The sequence below is a fragment of the Quercus robur genome, chromosome 3, assembly GCF_932294415.1.
Source record: "Quercus robur chromosome 3, dhQueRobu3.1, whole genome shotgun sequence".
NCBI lineage: Eukaryota > Viridiplantae > Streptophyta > Magnoliopsida > Fagales > Fagaceae > Quercus > Quercus robur.
This window is the reverse complement of record NC_065536.1, coordinates 14856369-14880398: the sequence shown is the minus strand read 5'-3', so window position 1 is coordinate 14880398 and position 24030 is coordinate 14856369. Positions and strand designations below refer to the sequence as shown.

At 31.8% G+C, this 24030-nt stretch overlaps 1 protein-coding gene and 1 long non-coding RNA gene across 22 annotated transcripts in view; one reads left to right on the top strand and one right to left on the bottom strand.

The window, feature by feature from the left end:
- The window catches only part of LOC126717219 (uncharacterized), a 38547-nt gene extending 16175 nt beyond the window's left edge, over positions 1-22372 (top strand). Inside the window, exon 2 of the long non-coding RNA XR_007652464.1 lies at positions 22268-22372. This is a non-coding gene — a long non-coding RNA (uncharacterized LOC126717219). The remainder of the gene's footprint in view (positions 1-22267) is intronic.
- The window catches only part of LOC126717216 (disease resistance protein L6-like), a 129450-nt gene that overhangs the window by 28717 nt on the left and 76703 nt on the right, over positions 1-24030 (bottom strand). For 13 of the 21 annotated variants that reach the window (XM_050418676.1, XM_050418675.1, XM_050418674.1 and 10 more), the window contains 2 exons: positions 23136-23873; positions 21486-22070 (listed from right to left, as the gene is read on the bottom strand). In XM_050418676.1, the coding sequence (XP_050274633.1) occupies positions 21486-22070; positions 23136-23873 (1323 nt within the window). Of the gene's footprint in view, positions 1-19852; positions 20233-21095; positions 22071-23135; positions 23874-24030 lie in introns of those variants that run through there. The other 8 variants (XR_007652461.1, XR_007652462.1, XM_050418681.1 and 5 more) reach the window with 7 other exon arrangements.

The window sequence follows — 24030 nt, the reverse complement described above, 5'->3', positions numbered from 1 at the left end:
AAAAAATCAAATTGAGGAATGAAAGGATAGCATAAGCGAAGAAAAATATAAAAGTAAGAATCTAGAAGGAAGTATATACCTCTCTCCTTCACACTACAATTTTTGTAGATTTCTCTTCTATGGCTTCACAGATCAAAGATAATCACTATAGAAAATGAGCGCAGGGGTGAGAAGCTGAAAATTCTTAACTACTTTTTTTTGGAGAAGTGGAGCAGAGTACAACTAATAAGGTAAAATGTTTGATTTTTTTTTTTCTTAAAAAAAAAAAAAAAGAACCGGATCGAGCAAAGCAAAACCAAACTAAGAGATGACTGCAACAAAAATTAATGGCGTAAAGTAGAAAGTATCAAACTCTTTCTTTCTTTTTGTTTTTAGAAGTGGAGCAAAATAATGTAAGATAAATTTAGAGTTGCGGAATAAAATACACATACCTCCAATCATAGTTGTTTAAATCTTTGAAGAAAAGAAGACTCACTATATGATGATAGTGTATATAAAAGGTTTTCTAGTCTATGGCCTTTAACTTACATATTTCCTTTTGATGGAGACAGGCTATATACATAGGCTAGACTAGGGACTCTTTTAAATGAAGATTTCCATATCTCTCCTTCCATCAAGGAGCTTAAAAGTTGTAACTTCATGGTGTTTATTAACCAAATGGGTTACACCATTTGAGAGTTACTAAAGGATGTTACATCTAACATGTAACTTTCACAAATAGGAAACTTAAGACACGAAATAAGAAACTTAAGACATGAGTTTCATCTTCACTCAAATGTGGGCCACATAAAATTCTCTTTAAGGAGATATAATCCTACAAATAAGACCAAAATGAGAGGGTGAAGAGTGACTACATAGAAGCTACCGCGAAAATCGATTCAGAGGACAAATGAAATGAAGGAAAGTAGAGTAGGAAACTCTTTCTTTCTTTTTGTTTCAATTTATGACATCTGCTTTATTATAATCTATATATATATATATATAAAACCGAAGCCTCTGCTGGCACCACAATTTTCCACGTCAGCACAATATTTAAAAAATAAAAAATAAAAATAAAAATAAAAACATTATAACACCTCAAAACCCTAGCAACCTTACCCCTCTCTCAAGTTAAGAAATAAAACCCTAGCAACCTTACCCCTCTCTCAAGTTAAGAAATATAAAGCCATAGTTTCTGCAAACTCTCTCTCCAAACGTAAATATCAAATTCAACCCCTTTAATTTCTCTTTATATTTTTTAGGCTTCTATAGAGTTATAGTGAGTTATGCTGATTTTGTTTTTTGTGTATGTGTGTATAGATGGTCATAATACTCCAGTATTCCAAGAGAAGTTTGTGTTTTTGTTAATTGAAGGCCTTAGAGAGATAAGTACTGCAGTTTGGAAAAGCAATACAAAAGACGATTTCATTGGCAGCGAAAAGTAATTACTTTGTCTCATATTTTTGTTTTTTGAATTGATTTTGTGTGCTTTTTAGACCCTTTTGGATCAATTTTGTTAATTGGGTGTTTTTTTTTTTTTTTTTTTGATAGGGTCCAATTGGAGAAGGTTCTTTCAAAGGGTTACGACGGCCGCACTTGGTATCTGTATACTAATAGTGGGGGGTAAGTACTATAAATTACTAACCCTTTTAAGTGTATTAGTTAGAATTATTTTCAAATGATTGTACCAATAAAAGTGAATGTGTAAAAATTTTGTTTAACTATTCCGTGCATCGCACGGGTTAGCGACTAGTTATTCTAATAATTAAGATTAATTTTTTGTCTAGATAGATTTAAATCATAAATCTCTTATTTGACAATAGAATATTTTACCAATTGATGTTCTATGGTTCAATAAATAATAAAAATCATTCTCTAAACAATTATTTTGTTTTTTTGTGTTTTAGGTTTTATTTTTTTTAAAGATAATGCATTAAAGAAACTAAAGATTAACAAGGAGGTGTTTGGTACAATATTTCAAACAACAATTTTCAGTTTTTAAATAACATTATACGTATTTTTACACACTTTTTCACCCACACGTATTTCCACACATGTTTTCAAACAACAAAACACATGTTCTTACGTGCATATACCAAACACCCCCTATTGTCTCAAGGGTAATTGAAATAAATAAAAATTAATAGTTTAAAAAGTGAGAGAAATAATAATAATAATAAAATAATAATAATCTCATACAATTGAGAATCAAATATGAATGTTTTGAAAAGGAGTTAGCTAAAATACAAAATGTAAGTTTGTATCAAAAATTGTGAGGAAATTTTAGAAAAATAAAATTAGGATGATAATATATAAAAGCACGGAAGACTTTGTCCCGTTACCTTATTAATTTATTCATAATATTGGTGATCAATCAATGCTACACGATTCGTTCGCTTTACAATTATTTTATTGTTTTGCATTTTGAAAATTTTGGATACAAAATGTGGAACGAATCTTTTGAATTCTTTACTAGGAAAATGCCAAAGAGCAAAGAGTCATGGGACTATGGGAGTGTGAGTGGGACAGCAGCTGTGAAAGATAAGGAGCTTGTAACTTTTTCTTTGTTTTTTTCCAAGTCTTTTCCTTTGCTTTTCTTCACAATATTGGATAGTGGGAGGCAGAATTATTGAATTGATTAAAGTATACTATTTTCTTTTCTATTCTTTAATCTTTTCCCCCCTGCTTTTCTTGATTTCTTCACCGTAGTCAATGGGCGGTGCCATAGAGGGAGACTGAATTATCGAGTTGATCAAAGCCTACGTTTGCGTTTGATAAGATTAATGTAGACAGATTTTTAAATTATGATATAATAAAATGCAACTTTTGTACATCAAGTTTTTGTTATTTTTATTTTGTTGGTCTTTTATATTTCAAAATTTTTATTCTTCATATTAGATTTTGTTTCATATTGGCATATTGTCTATTTCCATTTGTAATTTTGTAATCTTGTAACACTTATCATTGTAGATATTTTATTTAAGGAATCGAAAGGCAGCCTACACTTATCAAGTGCCTGAGTTGGAGGGCCAAAATTGATAAGTTTCGTTAACAAAATGATAAATATGCTACAAGCACTATGTGGTAATTGATAAGTTTCGTTAACAAAATGATAAATATTTGCTATTAACCAAACTTTAAGTTTATACAAGTTAATTAGGATCAAAAGATTCAAAACATCTTCTTCAAATTGTATGATAAAAAATTTAAAATAAGTGCTAACAAAAAATTAGATGAAATTATCTTGTTTTAAGTTATCTATAAGCCACGGTGAAAAAGAAATTTAAAATAAAAAACACAACCAAAAAATATTAAAATACTATAGCTAAATATATGATCTACAAAATATTTTTGTTTTTCTTTTTTCTTTTTGAGGTAAAGGATTTACAATTCTTTTAGTGTATGTAGAATTGTATTGTGACCATAATTAAGCACCAAATTAGGAACAGTTACTAGAACCAATATTACTCAAAGATCACAACCACGACAAAGCAAGAACCATGTCAAAGGACGAATGAAGGTACCTCTCTCTTTAGGATATCAAACTATTCCAAAGCAGCCTGCTTGTATTGTTTTCCACTCGGACCGTCACTGTGCTGAGTAGCAGTAATCGTGAACGGTTGGCGATACCTTCTCCTTTTCCCTTCGTTATGAGCCTTGATATGTAAAACAGAGCAAACAAACTGCAACAAAAAATCAAATTGAGGAATGAAAGGATAGCATAAGCGAAGAAAACAAATATAAAAGAAAGAAACTAAAAGGAAGTACCTCTCTCCTTCACACTACAATTTTTGTAGGTTTTTCTTCTATGACTTCACAGATCAAGGATAATCGCTAAAGTAAATGAGAGCAGGGGTGAGAAGCTTAAAATACTTAACTACTTTTTTTTTTCTTTTTTCTTTTTTTGAAAAGTGGAGCAGAGTACAACTAAAATGATAGGATACGAACACAAAAAACTGCAACGAACATTAAGGTAAAAAGTTTGATTTTTTTTTTTTTTTTTTAAAAAGAACTGGATCGAGTAAAGCAGAACCAAACTAAGAGATGACTGCAACGAAAATTAATGGCGTGAAGTAGAAAGTATCAAACTCTTTCTTTCTTTTTGTTTTGAGAAGTGGAGCAAAATAAAACCAAAATGAGAGGGTGGAGAGTGACAACACAAAAGCTGCTGCGAAAATCAATTCAGAGGATAAATGAAATGAAGGAAAGTGAGTAGGAAGAGTCTTTCAACGGGAACTCAACCGTTGATATTTTTTTTACAGGGTTCAATTTATGATATCTGCTCTATTATAACTATTCTAATAACTAAGTCAAAAAATTAATTAATTTTTCTGTATAGACGGGTTTAAATTATAAATGTCTTATTTAAGAATAGAATATTTTTCCCATTGATGTTCTATAGTTCAATAAATAATAAAAATCATTCTCCAAACAATTATTTTGTTCTTTTTTGAGTTTTAGTTTTTTCTTTTTAAAGAAATTGCATTAAAGAAACTAAAGATTAATAATTGTCTTAAGAGTAACTGAAATAAATAAAAATTGATATTTTGAAAAGTAAGAGAAATAATAAAAATAAAAATAAAAATAATATTTTCATGCAACTGAGAATCAAATATGAATGTTTTGAAAAGTAATTAGCTAAAATACAAAATATACATTCTCAAAAAAAAAAAATACAAAATGTAAGTTTGTATCCAAAAATTGAGAGGAAATTATAGGAAATTTAATGTGAATCTTCTGATGGCAAAACATTTAAAAGAGCACTTTTTTTTAGATCGAAAATAAAATTAGGATGATAATATATAAAAGCACATGTATAAAAGCGCGGAAGTCTTTGTCCCGTTACCTTATTTAATCAATCAATGCTACTCGATTCGTTCGCTTTACAATTATTTTATTGTTTTGCTTTTTGAAAATTTTGGATACACAATGTGGAACGAATCTTTTGAATTCTTACTAGGTTTGTATTTGAGTAGGCTCTGCCCTGCTCCTCCTTTGTAGTTCTTGCTTTTGAAAATTCCTTTTAACCAAAAAAAAAGGCAGCCTAGACTTATAAAGTGCCTGAGTTGGAGGGCCAAAATTATTTATACTGGGGAGGTGGATTTGTGACAAATGGGTGACTCTGATTACTTGTTTTTAATAGTTAGAAATTTCACAATTAAAATCCCATTTTCCTAAGCGGAAATTGTCCACCACCTTAAGATTGAACTCCAACTCAATAAGAGGACCGGCAAGAATTTTCCTCAAAAATCCATAAGGAAGCCAATTGTCAAACCAAAATAAAATTATTTTATTGTTTTGCTTTTTTGGATACACAATGTGGAACGAATCTTTTGAATTCTTACCATGAAAATGCCAAAGAGCAAAGAGTCATGGGACTATGGGAGTAGGAGTGGGAGTGGGAGCGGGACAGCAGCTATGAAAAATAAGAAGCTTGTTACTTTTTCTTTGTTTTTTTCCCTTGTCTTTTCCTTTGCTTTTCTTCACCATATTGAATATTGATATTGGATACAGGAAGGCAGTCATATTAAATTTGATTAAAAGTACACTATTTTCTTGTAAATTCTTTAACCTTTTCCCCTTCTTTCCCTTTGCTTTTCTTGATTTCTTCACCGTATTCATTAATTGGGTGGTGCCACAGAGGGAAGATGAATTATCGAGTTGATTAAAGTAAACTGTTGATCAAAGCCTACGTTTGCGTTGGATAAGATTAATGCAAATAGATTTTTTTATTTATGATATAATATATTAAAATTCTTCTTTTGTACATATAAATTTTTGGTTATTTTTATTTTGTTTTTTTATATTTCAAAATTTTTGTTCTTCATGTTTGATTTTGTTTCATATTGGTTTAATCTAGTAACACTTATCATTGTAGTTATTTTATTTAAGGAATCGAAAGGCAGCCTAGATTCATATAAAGTGCCTGAGTTGGGGGGCCAAAATTGTTTATCTTGAGAAGGTGGATTTGTGACAAATGAGTGACTTGGATTACTTGTGAGTGATAGTTAGGAATTTCAAAGGAAATCCTACTACAATTAAAATCCCACTTTCCCCAGTAGAAAGATTGTCCACCACCTTAAGATTGAACTTAACTTAGAAAGACCTGCAGAATTTCCATAGAAATCAAAAAGGAAGCCAATTGTCAAACCAAAATAAAATTTTCCTTAGTAACTACTTTCCAAGAGAGTAAAGTGAGCACGTCTTTGGCATTTGCAATCAAAGTCCCCCTAGAGGTAAGACCTGTGACTTTTGATCAATCCGTTCACACGCTAGAGTACTAGACTAGATAGAAGGGTGCTTTGTACTACCTACATGGCTACATAGGTATTCTCAAGAAAACATATTTAATAAGAGTGAGGCACCTTGCCATGGACAGAAGTTAAAACTTGGACATGGGCTGCAACTATGCACAATATGAAACGAATCTTTTGTTTGGTTAAGATATGAAACGAATCTTTCAATAAGAATATTGTAAATAGATTTTTAGATTATGATATAATATATTAAAATACAACTTTTATACTTAAATTTTTTGTTATTTTTATTTTGGTCATTTATAATTCAAAATTTCTATTCTTCATATTTGATTTTGTTTCATACTGGTGAGTTGGAGGGCCAAAATTGTTTATCATGAGAATGTGGATTTGTGACAAATGAGTGACTTGCATAGATTTTTTTTTCTTTGAGAAGACAGTGACTTGCATAGTTGGATTACTTGTTCGTAATAGTTAGAAGTTTCAATGAAAATTCCTACTACAATAAAAATCCCACTTTCCCGAGTGGAGAGATTGTCTACCATCTTAAGATAGAACTCCAACTTAGCATGACGACCTACAAGAATTTTCCTTACTAGTCCACAAGGAAGCCAATTGTCAAACCAAAATAAAATTTTCCTTAGTGACTACTTTCTACGAAAGTAAAGTGAGCATGTAATCAGAATTCCTAAGAGGTAAGACCTATGACTTTTTATCAATCCATTCACACGTTGGACTGCGGAGAAGGGTGGTTTCACTAGTTTGTACTATATATAGGTATTGGGAGAAAATAGGCATTTGCCCCTTTCGCCAAAACTTTTCAGCAAAATGTCCTATATCTAAAACTATTTAGGGAAGTGTCCCTATTTTAAAACTCGATTTTCTAAAAATCGATTTTCAATTTAAAACTCGATTTTTAGACAATTGAGTTAGTGAACTGAAAATAAAAATAAAAATAAAAAAAATAAAAATTCTGGAACTCGAGTTCCAGAATTTTTTTTTTCTAAGTCCACGTTCGCTATAACTCGATGTTCCAAAAATTGAGTTTTACATTTGAAATTCGATTTTTAGAAAATCAATTTTCAAAACAGGGACATTTCCCTAATTAGTTTCAGACATAGGGCATTTTGTTGGAAAGTTTGTAAGAAATGGATAAAAGCCAATTTTGGCCATAGGTATTGTCAAGAAAACAAATTTAATAAGAGTGTGGCACATTGTAATGGACTAGAGCTACAACTATGCTCTCCATTTGAGGAGTGAGATTGTCTCATGAAATGTTTCTCTCATATTTGATGGATTTCACACATTTATTAGACTCACACCTTAGGAGAGGGAACATTAGTACATTACATGAAACAATCTTATAAGATAATTTTTCGCATTGGAGACTCAAAAGGGTATGCGTTTTGTTAGATCCTAAGTTTGTTGAGCTCATGCTACTTCCCAATGTTTAGAATGAACTAGGTCCATTGTCAAAATCTTCAGAAGCATAGATCTTTTATTATTATTATTAATTATTTAAAAAGACTTGCTAGGACTTAATTAGAGTCCTCCAAACTTTTTTGGATGACTTGAACTTAAAATTTATAAAATCCTATCCATCTATTATCTATTTTGAAGCAAGTGAAGTAAATTTAATAGGCCATTATTATATTAACAAACGTTGGCTATCATTGTTTTAGGGTTGCAAACAAGCTAAATTTTATCAATTTGTTAGTGTTCAAGATTGGTTCGAGCTCGAACTAAGCGTATAAATGATGTCAAGCTTGAGCTTGTCAAAAATTATAAAATCTTGAGCTCGGCTTGGGATGACTTGATTCATTAGTTTACCCAAGTTCAAGTTGAATATCAAGTTTATTATTAAGTTTTTGAGCATGATATCCAACACAAGTACTTTATCAAACCCATATCAAACATATTTGGTTTGGATGAGTGATCAGAACCCCCAATTACTTAGTAAGATATGGATTGAATTGTCAAGCTTATATCAAGCTTTTTACCAAAACCATATATGAGTCTATACTTTTTTTTTTTTGAAACACATATGAGTCTATACTTAGCTCCTTATTAAGCAAGCCTAAAACTAAGGCTCAAGTTTGGCTGGTTTACAAATAAACAAACATGAATGAGTTTTTTTTTTTTTTTTATCAAGCCAAACTCTACTTTTATGAATGACTTGGTTCATTTACAACCCTATGTAAAATTCATATTATAAAATTAATTATATAATAATAAAAGAAAAAATTACATTTAAAACCCCCATAATGTAAGGGTTTAATAAATTTAATCTCAGCGAATTTAATTAGAATAATGTTGTCTTTGGGGTTTGATATGTGTGGGGCGTGGGGGTATATTAAACCAAACAAAAAAAAAAAAAAAAAAAAGGGAAAAAACAGTGTTACGCACTTGGGAGATTGAATTTTGACTAAAAACGTGGGAGAGAAAATGACTCCCAAAAACCGCTAACCTAACCCCATTTTATATATATATATATATATATATATATATATATATATATTAAGAATACATTTTAACACACACACAAGGAGAGGACAAGATTTTAAAGTAATCCCATTTAAATACAAAACTTAAAATTAACTTTCAGACACGAAAATCAATCAACTTGTCCATCAATTATAAGTCAGTCCTAATCTTCTGTTTAGGAATCCAATATTAAAGATTAGCTGTCAAACTCAGACAAAATAAAACAATAAACTTGTCTTAATAATTGTAACTTTCTGCGTACTAGCAACCAAATGCTTAAGATGAGGCTGAATAGCTGTCATACACAAATAACCATTCAACTTGTCCCTTTAATTATAAATTATAAACGTAAATTAAAATAGAGTTCAAGGCAAAACAGCCAAATACAATACGGACAAACACACTGCATCATCAATATTCGGACATGTTCGCAACAAGAATTTTTATTCAACTTTAAAAAAAATTGATTAATTTAATTTTGTAGACCTAAGATACACTGCATGTAACGAGTCAAAACAAACCTAACTCTTGGATTTAGGCTGTAGCTAAGGCCCTGTATTCGAGATGGTCTCCGTTTCCTTAACTCCCAAATTTCATTTCATAGGGCTTCCAGCCCATACACTCTAAAGTTTGAGGGTGATTAAATTTTACATCTTGAAGTTTTTAAAATTTGAATTTTACCCTCTAAAATTTGGTGATGTTTCATTTTAGAATTTGAATTTTATCCCCTATATTTTAAATGTGTTTGGATTTTACTCCCTAAAATTTTGAGGTGTTGGAATTTTACACCCTAAAGTTTGAGAATTTGGGTGTGTAAAATCCAAACAACCCTAAATTTTAGGAAGTAAAATCCAAGTTCTAAAACGTCATGGTGTAAAATCCAAATGCTCCAAACTTCAGAGGGTAAATTCTACATTCTAAAATTTCAGGATGTAAAATCTAATCACCCCCAAATTGTAGGGGTGTAATTTGCAATTTACCTTTCTTATTTTTGAGAAGAAGAGAAAGATGCTACGAAGGATTGATGTGCTTTCGGTTACTTCAAGTGGGTTTCATTTTTTATTTATTTATTTATTTTTAATTCAACCAAATAAGTAAGCCCAAAGCTCGATGCCACATCAGATGTTAGTAATTTTTTTTTTTTTTTTTTTTTTTTTTTGTAAAAGAAATTGAGTTTTTTGCATTTTTCTTTAATATAAGGCTAAGTAAAATAATTACACAGTGCGGCTAAAGGAGTATCAGAAATTTGAGAGAAAGCATTTTGGTTAGTTGTGAGTCTTGTGACTGATCTCTACCTTAAACCTCTTACTCTTATCTTACAAATGCAAGGCTTGGGCTAGGTTCAGTTACCCAACATTTGTTTCAATTTTATGAAAATAAATAATTATTTTTAGTAAATACTTTAGGAATTGGTCACTTTAATATTAATGCTGGGTGTAACATAGTCTAATTTAGACTGAACTTCACTGACTTCTGTAAGATGGAGCAGATTTAATTATTTACTGATTTTTTTCATGTGTGTAATAGAGCATACATGCTTGCCGCTTGCCGCTTGCATATGAAGGCATATGTTTTGAATTACATTACTCACATCTTTCATGTGTTAATATGTTAAGGTCTCTAAATGAGTATTTAATTGAAAATAACAGTGCTAAAGGTTTGCTTCTATTTTCTAAATGAATTTTGTCTCATTGTGATTCCCTATATTTAGTTCTTTGTGAATGTTATGCTCTAATTTTTGAGTCTCTGTGTAATAGAAACTTCCCACATAAATGGTCACAACAGAAAGAAAGGCTAACAGCTTGGTCTACAAGGTATTGACTATAATTTAAACCTAGTAATATAAACTTACTTAGCAAGATCATTGGCAGATTCTCAATAATAATAGTCATGGTTTCAAATCCAAACCGTTCAAAGAACCAAAAAAATGGAGAGGTTTAAGGTTTTTAAGGTCAGACTAAAGTTAAGCCGAGGTCAAACCAAGATGATGTCATAATTAATTTAATAATTAATTAAAATAAAAATAAAATATATTAAATTTTTAAATATTAACAAAATTGACTAAAAATATCTAAAATTTTTGAAACATACTTTCAAATAAATTTTCATGATATTATAAGGTTAATAGAAAATATGAAATCACAAATGAGCATGAAAAAATTGTATCATAATCCTTTAAGTAGAAATTATTTTGATTAAATAAAAAAATCACTTTTAATTATTTTAGTAAATTCTCGTACAAAAGCATTATTCTTAAATCACAAGTATATTTATTAAATAATTTTTTTTTTTTAAATTTTAAAACTATAAATCATGTAAATGTAAAATAAATATAATAATAATTCACAGTTGTTTATAAGGAGTGTAAATGGTGTATTGGTTATTATACCAACCTTGGTTCTTAAATGAGGGCATAGCTCTTAGGTTGAACCAGCTAAGAATAAATACAACTCCTTGATCATGTTGAACCGGCTGAGTCGAACCTCGATTTAAGAGGTTCTCTCAAATTATTCAAATGCAATCATAGTTGTCAAAATCGCAATTTGAATCGTAGGATCGCACGATTTTATGATCCCACCTCACCAAAATGTTTAGAATCACACAAGGATCATTAAAATTGTAGGATCGCATGTAGGATCATGTAGGATCGTATGAGATCCTACCAAAACGTAAAAATTAGTTTTTTTTTTAGTTCATCTTTATAAGTTGTAATTTGTAATCTCAGGACTAAGACATTTTATTTCATAAATGTATGACTTTCTTGAATTGAAAATTTTTGCTATAAGAATATTGAGCTTAACATATAGCTCTTCAGGTTGTGAAAGTAATTGGAGTACATTTGGAATGGTAAGACCAAATGACTTTGGTATATTATCCCCTAGTTGAGAATTCTCTATTAAAATTGGTACAGTTTTAAGTACACTCATAAAGGAGAAAATTATTTAAAAAAAAAAAAAAAATGAATGAGTTGGTATTTGTTATGTAAAACTTGAAGATAAAAGAGAAAATACCTAAACCATCAAGTGCAAAAGAGGAAATTGGTTTGAAGAACTTGGTTTGAAGAACTTGTCTTTGGATGATGAATGGTTAGCAAAGGGTGTCGACCAAAAGATGATGATACAAATTTTGATGAAGATAATGAAGTAAGGGTGTTTACAAGACTAAGGGTTGTAAAGAGAAGGGAGGTAATTCTGAACTAGACCGAAAGCCCTGAAAATGAAAAACTTGCTAAAGAATGAGACTGAGGGTTTCTTATATAGCTGGAGGAAGCCTTAGATTCTTCAGAAGATTGCTGGAAATTCAGTAAAATGCTTTTACTGAAGGTGAAAAACTTTTTCCACTGAAAACAAATAGTAACTCTGGATTATTGTGTTGGGCACTGTAGATGGACAGTGACTGTTACTGTTCATGAATAGTGACTCGTCCCCTTACTTTTCTGAATACTGCTCATGCATAGTGACTGGTGCTGTGGATGAATAGTGGTCTGTCTGAAAACTTTGCTGAGTGCAGGTACTGTTGATGAATAGTAATCGGACTAAGATACTATTCTGAATGGTGACTGGTGCTATCCAAAACATCTTAATCGCTATCCAAGTTGTAACCATCATAAGGATCTTAAGAATCCTGGAAGGAATTGACTGGATTGCGATTGACTAAAGCTTCTGAAGAGGCAAGAGAAACTCTTTCTTCTGACTGGAGGAGCAATTGCTGCGCAAGATCTTTTAATACTTTGCTAGATTTTCCAGCTATCTAGATGGAGTCTAGGCTAGACTGAGACCCTGTATTGTGAGCAATTATTCGGTGCTAGCAGCATCAGATGGGTACCCATCATTCTAGGGAGGGTTGTAATCACAATCATGCTCATGATAAGAAGCATATTGTTTACAAAAACCATAGTAAATCAAGGGTTCATAATCTGGTTTTCTAGTGATGAGCCTTCTTGGGTCACTATGGTTAATCCACTGGAGATTTGGGATGGCAGTAAAGTATGGCTTGGTGGTAAATACTAAAATTCTTCCTGTGCTACCTGCGAAATGATAATTTTTCCATAGTTCTTGAATAACATTAAGAATTTCATTGTTGAAATAGCTTTCCAACAGTCAGCAAGAGCATAGGGATTCCTATAAGACAAATGGGAATCTCCTTCATACCAAGGGCCATGGTGAGTGTAGCCATTAATGAGTACTAAGTGTCTGGATGGTAGTACTGTCATCCAATTGTTTGCATCCCATTGTGGGAGAGTGCTCCAACACCTGATAGAGACAAATGGACTTTTGACTTTCGTAACAACCTGCTGGATGACTTGTGGGAATTGGCCGACCTAGTTATGGCTTGTCAACTTAATAAACTTGATAAAACCATACTCAAACATTTTGGAAAGCCAATAGGGATCTCTATCTTCTTCTTCTGACCCATCCTCATAATTTACTATGAGGCCAGGGAATGGGTGTTCCTTTTCATATGCTCATATATATATATATATATATATATATATTACATTTGTATGTGCGAATGTGTGATCACTATTGTATCATTTGGTTATCAATGTTAGGTGACGATGAGGGTTCAAGAGTTGATACTGAAGGAAAAAGCATGCTAGTATTTTAGTACTTAGTTGTTTTCTAATTAAACATTCACTGAAATATATTGCGTTAAAACTTAAATTCATTTGTTTCATTAGTATAAACATAGTAATGTAGGACATGCAAATTACATCATATGATTTTTTTTTTTTTTGAAAGCCATCATATGATTAAAATCTTTATTATTATTATTTTTTTGGAAGATTCATAATTTACGTAATTATTCAAAATATAAAGTCACTATGAATGTGTTTTTTTCTTCAAATTTGAAAATAAGTAAGATCTTATGATTCACGATTCGATCCTATGATCCACGATCCTACCTACCTCCTGCGATCCTATGTAGGATCCTGATTATGACAACCTTGAATGCAACTCATTGACTCAGTTGAATTGGTTCATGGTTTAGACAATTTTTTAGGTCAAACTTCAGTATAAGAGGTTCTCTCAGATAATTCAAATTGCTGATTCTCACATATAAAAGGTCAATTTCATGACCGGTTAACCTAATTGGACTTGTAGATCTGGTCTGAGTTTGAAAATCATGCCATTCTGAGTCACTTTAATCATCCTCCCAGTCATCACTAGCATTTTCCTTTCTGTCCTCACTTGAAATGTATTCCCATTCATCAGTAGCATTTTCTTCTTGTCATCATTAACCTATGATAAAAGATGTTAAAAATGACAACGGGAAAAAAAATTTAAAAAAAAAAAAAAAAGGCACGAGAAGAAAGAGAAATTAATCCCAAAACAGCATAAACACTACTTCAACGATAGTAACAGCAATGAGAATTAACTTACAGGAACCCAAAAAAAAAATTTGAGGATTAAATCTGTGTTTTTATATCAAGTGTAAGCGAATGATATATGCATACGCAGAAAACTAATCTTATAAAATTTCCGATTGCATCTTTTTGTTAACTCATTAAGAGGTATTCTGTATATGAAATGAGCACTTAATCACTAGGAGAAACATATAGATACATAGAGAAAATGGAACTTTATATGTGTCAGCCGGATGGTAAATATGAAAAAATACGCAACACACTACATTTCCAAATTAAGGAAAATTGTCTACCTTATATCTGGTGGCTGAAGCAAATCATTCCGCCAAAAGCAGTTCAATCATTTTTGCCCAAATGGCAGGTAATTAGATAGGATTCACTTTTTCATCTAAGAAATATTTTGAACTCGTTGAGTGGAAAATTCGAAGAGCCACATCCATATAAGGCTGCTAGCTTAATAAATTAATCGAGGAAATTACATAATAGTACATTTTTTCCCACCGCCTATAAATTTTAAGAGGTTTTTCGGGGAAGGGGGTGTTTAGTTGGTTATAGACTTAAGAGCATTAGCAGTAGTGGAGCTAAAAAGCTATATAGTTATTTTAGCTCCACAAAAACCTAAAAAATGCTTACACAACAGTAGGGGTAAAGCTAAATTTTTTTAGCTTCAAGCTTCTGTACGAAGCTACTTTTGGCTTCGTACGGAAGGTGAAGCTAAAAGTTAAAAATATTAAAATAATTCCAATCAAACTCCTCTGCTCAGGTCTTCGACAGTGTTGAAGGGATCACTGATCGGAGTTCCACTTGCACGGCTGCAACGGTAGCGTATGCCCAACTTTTTTTTTTAATACATATTCAGATTTTTGTATTTTGTTTTTATATGGATTTTGGAGGATTAAGCCTGCGTTTGGATTGCGTTGAAAACCAGCGCGTTTGCGTTTTTCAACTTTTTTTTTTTTTTTTTTTTTCATGCGTTTTTTAGATTTGCTGTTGCTGTTCATGTACTGTTCAATGAACAATAACCGCAAATTTTGACTTTTCAAACTTTTTTCAGCCAATCAGTGCACATCGTGTACTGTTCACGGACCTACAAATTTCACTTTTCAGCAACTTTTTCATTAAAAATGGGTCCCACGGTACTATTCACACATTTAAAAATTATTTTGCTACAGTATTTTTCAGTTTTCAGTTTCAGTTTTCAGTTTTCAGCGGTATCCAAACAGACCCTAAATCTGATATATTTAGGAGTCCTCTTTTTTTTTTTTTTTTTTTTTTTGATTTTGCAAATTTTAAAAAACTATTTTATTGTGTATTTGAATTTTGTGGTTTTGATGGTTGCTATGGGTTGTGGATGATCATCGTTGTGCTGTGGGTTATAGGGAAATTAATTTTTATTGGGTTTGATATATTATTTTATTGTAGTAGATATATTATTTTATTATGTTGAAAACTAAAATAGATCCACTGCTGCTGAATGTTTTGTAAAGTGAGTAGGTAAAATAGATAAAGTAATTTTTTGTGATACCAAATAGCTAAATTTTTAACTCTACTACTACTAATACTCTTAGGTTCAACTTGGATCCAACGTCCAATATCCTGTGTCCAAAAATTGCTTAATGTGTTTCTAAAATATAAACAATTGACAATCAAAAGTATGATCCGGTTCATGAATGCCTTTAACCATTTATTTTAGAAAACTTTTTATGAAAATTTGAAAAAGTTTTCAAATCAGTTAGTTATTTTTTTCATTTTTCTATAAAAAATTTCTTAAAATTGTTTACTAACATATGCCCTTAGGGCATTCGTTATTAAAACCCTTAAAAGTATACAAACAATGGCAACTCTATGCAGTTTGATGTATAATACATATTTTTTAATGGCAAATATTATGCACAACCAAGTTCCTATTAACCAATGCCCATAGCGTCCACTAGTAGTGTGTACCATTTTATTGTGTTTAATCTAACCGTAATAGATGCTTTTGAGAAATAAAACTAGTATTTTTTAGGTTTACATTATACTTACATTATAGACACACAAAAAGTGTACAAAGGTGTGCATATTTGCAAAAAATTTACACCATAAACTAAGAATTTTCCATAAAACTGTACATGAATGTACATACCTTTTCAGTGAAAAGTTGTTGGATGCATGTATCAAAGTTCTCCTCCCAAAACCGTTTTATGTTGGTAGTAATATCTCCGTCCCGTTTTACCGTTAATAGACTCGTAGCACTGCTAGCCATACTTTTTATTTTTTTCTGCCAGTTGATCCTCCTTGAGCTTTGGAGTCCTTACGACTCTATTAGAGAATATCTTCAGTTCAGGGCATTCGGTCACCGTTACTCGTCCCAATAATGGGAATCTGATGGTGTGATTACTCATATTGAAGCCTTTGAGACTGGGTAAATATTCAAGCTCAAAATATTTCAATTGACTAAAAGAAATCTCATCTCCTGCTATGTCTCCTCCCTCATCTGTAACTATTTCTGTCAATCTTTTGCATTCAGCTATGATCATTTCCCTGAGTTGTACCAAACTTTTAGCTGTTGAGGAAGGTACTAGGCAACTTAATCCATGGCATTCTGATACTCTCAAATTTCGAAGGTTTCTCAATGATACTGAGGATGGCAGCAAATTCTTTAATCTCCCACATTTTGATACATGCAGTTGGTCCAGATGTTGAAAAGGCCTGCCTGGTTGGGAATATTTATGACAAATCTGTAACAGATTGGGCATTTCAGATAGCGTTATCACTCTCAAATGTTGTTCTTCCTTATCAACTAGTTGATGTGCACATATCTCTTCAATGAAAGAATGTCCGACGTCGAGTGTCTTGAGATTGCACAATCCTTGAGCCAGCAACAACGAAAACCCATTCAATTTATCTGAAGGTTCATCAAAACCCTGTTCTAATTTCAATTCTTCCAAGTTGGGGAATATATCCTTCGAAATATCAAAGTATTAAACAAAATGAAGTAAAAGCTTCATATATATTAAAAGATAGAAAGTTTTATTGATTTATAAATGAAGAACATCATTGGCCAATAAAGTAGAAAAATATAAAGACAAATCATAAAATCAAAATCACTATCAACATATTCCTTTCCATAGCGATGAAGGCTTAACGAGGCTTCAGCAAAAAAGTGGAGGCAAAGAGAAATATAATTAACAACAATTTTAATTAGTGGAGAAGGACCTGCACTAACACATCTTTTCTTTACAGGTGATTGCCTATTGCTTAATTTTCAGGTCCAATTGGTTGGAAGTCCAGGCCATGATGACTATTTTGGAAACATATAATTAATAATGCTCCTGGTCAAAAACTGAACATGAATGAGACCACCCTGTTCTTCAGTCAATATACACAAGCAGCAGTGAAGCAACATATTCACAATACATTGAAAGTACTGAGGAAGATTAAGAAATATGAGAAAATTAATGGGTATCCCTATATTGTGTTGAGGAAAAAACTCTTGTATACTGTGTGCTATCAACGTTAGATAAACAAGCATATCAAAATTCTCAACTTGATCATTGCCAAAAACGATGTCGTCCAACAAATAATGGTCATTTTAAGCAAACACATGTGCTGCATGCAATACGCAGTCGTTTTCATTATACCAGAAACAGATTGGAAGTCCAACGAAGCACAGAAACAGAATGGGATAAAGACACGTGGTAATCAAGTTTAATTAGGTGTCAATTACTTGTAACAGACTTTGGATTCCGTTTTCATTGTGCAACGATTCTTTTTTTGAGAAACCAACCTGGAAGTCCAGGAAGGAACTTATTTTCTTATTCTTTTTCACATATATATATATAGGAACAGATTAGTGTATTATGTATTCATTCTTACTCGATTATTTATTAAAAGTATGCCAACGAGTACCAAATGTGCATAAACAAGTTATTTATGTAAATTTATTTTTTGACTTATTCTACGATGTAAATTTATTCTTACTATTATTTTAAAAAGAGTAGTATTCCATCAAAAAAAGCTTTAGATGAGTAGCTGACTGCTCACTCGTATCGTAGAAGGCTAGGCTGGAATATGAGTGGCATTCAAATTCAGCTCCTCTAACCCAATTCAACTTCAAGAATGTTTGGCCTAAGCTCATTTTCATTCTATCTCACAAATAAATTTTTTGTTTAAGAAAAAATTATTCTAAAAAATGGAATAAACATGTGGTAATTAAGTTCTTTCAGTTAGATAATATATTCCTTGGTGGAGTGAGGAAAGGAAAAATGTGTGCGTGTGAACTTTGCAATGCATGTATTAAACAAAGACGTTGCATAGATTGCCGCTGCCACTGCTGTCTTGAGCTATATTGTAGTTAACAGTCTAATACACTTTGCAGCCACCTTTTCCTAGTACCCATTGGACATATTATTGGTAGAAAATGGGGTCATGGTTTCAATCTAGTGTGAATGCGTACTCAGCAAGCTGATTTCTATGTATCTTACCTCTTGATGTTTTTATCATCTATTTTAGCCTATTATCTGTTTTATCAATTGAATTGATGATTTCCTTATTTGTTCATTTCGTTGTACTTGTTCTATTTTTTGGCATGAGCTTCTTCATTCTATTTCATCTAATGAATTAGTTATCGTCTGTACAAGTGGGCAGATTTCTGTGGTTTAGGCTCTATTGGAAGAGCTACCTAGACAGTTTTTGACATTCATGCGGGGTAGAGATATCAAGCCACGCCCTCTCCATGTAGCCCCAACGTCTGCTTGAGAACATTTTCCAAGTCCACAAGATGTACAAATGTGCTAATTTTGCTAACAACAACTGAAAATTTTAAAAGACCTAAACCACTAATAGGTTGACTCACCTGAAAGGAGATCATTACTAACCATTTTTTTTTAGGATTGAAGACTGAACCACTAATAGGTTGACTTGCCTGTAAAGATCTCTTATTTCATCTTAATAGAAAAAGTACAGTTTTTTTTTCTTTGAATTTTATCTTGTCTTGGGATAATTTTACTTTTATTTAACTTTTTATTTTTGAGTAAAATAAACCATTGAAAAAAGTTATAATAAACAATTTAGTCTTGTAAAGGTGAAAGCATCCCTTGGGTTGTAACTCATTTCATAGAGTAGGTCTCACATAAGGATGTGGGGTCTATACTTGTGAAGTTCACATATCTGTGATGGTGGGATACTTATTTTATTTGGAGATACTTTTAGTCTTGCAAGAGGCCTAAATAGGGATTTGGGTTCACTCATCTTTAAAGAAAGTGCCAATGCCATGGTGTGGGCCTTCATGTTTCTGAGAGGCCCACTATTAAGAGTTGAGTTTTGGTGTGAGGCGCCTAAGTGAAGACCAATCATTTAAGTAAGAAGATTGGGTAAATATTTGAGATGGTGTTAGGCACCTAAGCCCACCTAATATGATGGGTTGACTTCTACTTGTACTACTTAGCCATTTTTTTAACATGAGTCTCATTCAGTTGGTTCCCTCTTAAGCACGTATAATCAAAATTTGAAATTAAATACCTACAACACGGCTTAAAAGAGTCGTTATTTATAGGGTGAATGTCCTAATTTTATTTATGAATCTTAGGTCCTACATATAAAGGTATCAAATTCAAGATTTCCAGTTTTGATACCACTAGTAGTTTATCATAGTTTCAGAGTAAGAGGTATTTGTTTTTTGCTCCTGAGAAATTAGTTAGAGATCCTACTATATGTTTTTCACTCCTTAAAGATGAGCAAGGATGAGTACAAAATGCACTACTTGATTAAAACAATCCATTAATTTGTCTACGAAACTACCAGATAAAACTTCGTATGATTTCTTGGACAATATAATAGCCTTGTCTTAGCTCCAAAGCTCCATGACAAAACTACCATGAGTCTATCTGAGTCTCAACCTTATAGCTTATACATAACACACCAATACATTCTGGCAAACTTTCTTGTCCAATCCAATAAAGCCTACGTCACACCCCCCAAAAAAGAGAAAAGACTACCTCACACGTTCAACAATAGAACCTACATTGAACAACTACAATATAAATTATTTATAATGTTCTAGAATTGAATCATTAATAAATTAAAAGATCAATCTTCCTTTGAGTAATCCTCCAAGTTATCAACACCATTTTTCTCACCGGCCTCACTTGTGCTTGCATCCGTCTACAATAAAAGAGGTTTAAATTAATGGCCCAAATGAAAAATTAATCCAAAAACATGAGATCAAAGAAAATTAATCCCAAAACAACACAACACTACATCATTATCAAATAAACAATCTCATTCTTAATTTCTTATCTACCAAATATACATGCAATTGACACCAAAGTCAGAAGATCCACAAGCACAAGAACAAATATCATTACTTTTCAAATCAAATTCCTTAGAAGCAAAAATAAGAAATTAAGAAGATTAAATTTGTGTTTCTATTTCAGTGATTCAGTGATATAAATGAATGATACAATACTTATGTAAAAAAGTAGTATCATTTTGTGATTACGTATAGGAGAGATGAGCATTTTCATCACCATAGAAGAAATGTAAGTTCATATATAAAATGGAAATCTATATAAGTCAGCTTTTTTTTGTTGTTTAGGAATTATATAAGTGAACAAAATAGTAATTTGAAAGAAAATAAAAAAAGCCAAAGTGGTGTGTGTATTTGTCATTTTATTTATTTATTTTTAAGCCAAACTTAAGGCTTAGTTAAACTCACTGTTTTAATTTAATATATAAAGAAATCCAATATCAAACAAACTCTGATTAGATTAGGTTTGATGTTCTCCTAACAAATTTTAATTAAATTAGCTATATTCTTTCAGACGAATTCTCTAATTTAACTTTTTATTTATTTTTTTATGGGAACTTTTTATTTGTTAATACTTAATAATTAAATGTATATCATATATATATTTTTTTATAAAAATATTTACTATTCCAGTGCATTGTACCTATTAGCGACCATTAGTGACAAAGCAATATTAAGAACTGCAAGTGTTACGCAATATTTAATAATCTTATGTTACCTTAGAAATTAGGATATGTGACCATTGGGTCCACAGCGCATGCCACTTTCCTTGTGTCTACTCCAATGAAAATGCTTTTAAAAATAAAATAAAATAAAAGCATTAGAACATTACCTTCTCAGTGAATAATTGTTGCACGCATGGATCGTAGTTTTCCTCCCAAAATCTTTTTATGGCGCTATTCACATCTTCCTCTGGTAACAGTTCTCTTCGCTTTGGCCACCATTCGTTTTCGTCCAGTCCAACTTTCTTTAGCTTCGGCATGCTTAGGACTCCATTAGAGAAGATCTTCATTTCCGGGCATCTGGTCACAGTTAGATCTTCCAGTGATGGGAATTTGATGGTGCGATTACCCAAGTGGAAGCTTCTCAGACTGGGTAAATCATCAAGGTACAAATCTTCCAATTGATTGAAACAAATCTCATCTCCTGCTTCACCTTCTCCCTCGTTTGTGACTATTTCTCTCATTCTTTTGCATTCAAATATATACAATTGTTTGAGTTGGACCAAACTTTTGACTGTTGAGGAAGTTGCAAAACTAATCAACCCATGACATTTCCATACTATCAAAGTGTTTAAATTTCGGAAATGCATTGAGGATGGAACTAAATTTTTTAATCTGCCGCATTCTGATACTCTCAGAATCCCCAAATTTTGAAATGCCCTACCTTGTTCAGAGTTTTCCTTCCACAAAAGCATCAACTTGGGCATTTTATATAGATTCAACTCTGTCAAACGATCAAACGTCCCAGCATATTGTCCTTCGTTATCGAAGAAAAGATTAGTGACGGAAAGAGTCTTAAGATAGTGTAATCCTTCAACAAATACCGAAGGGACTGCTATCAATTTATCATCTTTGCCGGACAAACTGAGATCTTCTAGTTTGCAAATGAACTCTCCAAAAAGTCGACCATTTGTCTGATTCATGGTTTCATTCAAATCCAAATCCAATTCTTTCAAGTTAGGGAATGTATCCTGGGAAAGATCGAAGTATTGAACAAAAGAAAGCAGAAGTTAGTGTTCTCTAAGCAAGTTTGGGATAATATTCTCAACAATTTCAAGTGGGACCGAATGTATGTAAATCGAGTGGCTATCTAGAGAGGGAGAGCAATGTGCATCGATGCATCTCCCTTTATTATCCTATGTAATAATTATATATAACATTTTCTCAGGTGGATGTGAATTCCCATCTCCCCCGTAAAGGTAACCCATTCCTATATAGTTGTTATACAAGATACTAACTCTTACATGTTTTATAGTTTCTTTTTAAGGGATTTGTTCCAAACAAGATAAGTCAAGCACAAAAGTATGAGTACATGAATGCACACAATTTTTATATAAAAAAATTATTTTTAGGAAAAATAAAAGATAAAAAGGATCCCATTGATCAATTCAAGATACTGAATTAATTTTTAGTGTAAGTAGATTCAAGCTCAAATGTCTTATTTAAGAACAAAAGATTTTACTAATTAAACTAATTGGAACCTACTAGAAAAATTCTAATTTAAAAACATTAATAACCACATAAGAAACCCTAATTAGTTTGAAAGAAAATCTTTTTATATAAGATTTTATCATTTAGAAACCTCAATTAAGTCTTCCATGAATTTTCCAAAAAAGAAATCTAAAAATTATTGTTTTTTCTGCTAAACAATATACATAGATAATATTAAGTGGTCATGGACTTACCCAATATATATCGAATTTCTTGTTCCGAGCATTTACTTAATGTAGCCTTTTTTGTTTTGTTTGGAGGTTGGCTAAATGTAGCTCTGTTTATTTGAGCAAGAATTGCTCAGCTAAAAGTTAGTATGTCTAGCTTCAACACAACCATGGTACAGCTAGAAATTAGGCTCCTATAATCCAACTACATTATATGTAGTCCGACTAGTCTTTATGTTAATTTTTTGTTTTATTATAAGCTGACTAGTTTCTTAAGTACTAACAAATTGTAATTAATTTTAATTTCTTGGATTATTTTAAGATAATTACACTGAGTGTCATATCCATGTTAACAAAAAGACAAGTAGAAATTCATACCTTTTCAATGAGAAAAAGGGGCTGCTGAACCGGAACGTGATCGCCTAACTCATCTGTTTCTGTGAAGTTTAATTCATTCGAAGCAACAATCTTCACTTTGTCACATTTGGATATCGTCAAACTTGTCACTGATGGCCACTCTGAAGTGTGCTTTCTGGGATAGAAACACTTAAGTTCAGGCAGCGATTGAAGAGTTAGAGAGGTTATTTGTGGGAACACAAACTTAATCATTGTTTCCAAGCCTTCTTCCAAAGCAATAATTTCCTCCATTAATTCACAATCATTTATATGTAGACTCTCAAGTTGTTCAAGACTTCTGGCCACCGAGACCGGAAAAAGACTTTTCAGAGTTTTACATTTAGAAACTTTAACTTGAAGTAGATTTTGAAATGTTAAAATTGTTTCAGGATCTGAAGTCCATACATGCTTAAGTTTCGGTAAATTGATTAAAGTCAAGTGTCTCAACTGAGTAGATCCCTTATCACATATTTCATCAACATTTTCCCCTCTAACCTCAAATACCTCTTCTACCGTAGTGCAATCCTCTATCTTTAATTCTTCAAGATTCTGGAGTCTTCTCAACATATTAGGAGGAAAAATGTTCATTAGATTTTTACAACTGCCAACATGCAACTTTTTTATTTTGCAAATGGAATTTGAAACGAGTTGGTTTTGCCACAACATCTTCAAGTTATCCATGCCATCGATGATTATTGTCTCCAAGTTAAAAAAGGCAACCTACAATTCTCACATATCAATTGAGTCAATAATCTACCTTTATATTGCAAAAAAGTAATTGAGAAGAAGAAGATTATTGTTGGGAATAAGACAGAGACAAACATGGGAAAAGTTAATTAAATTAAATTCCAACAAACCACAAAGCAAGTAGAACATG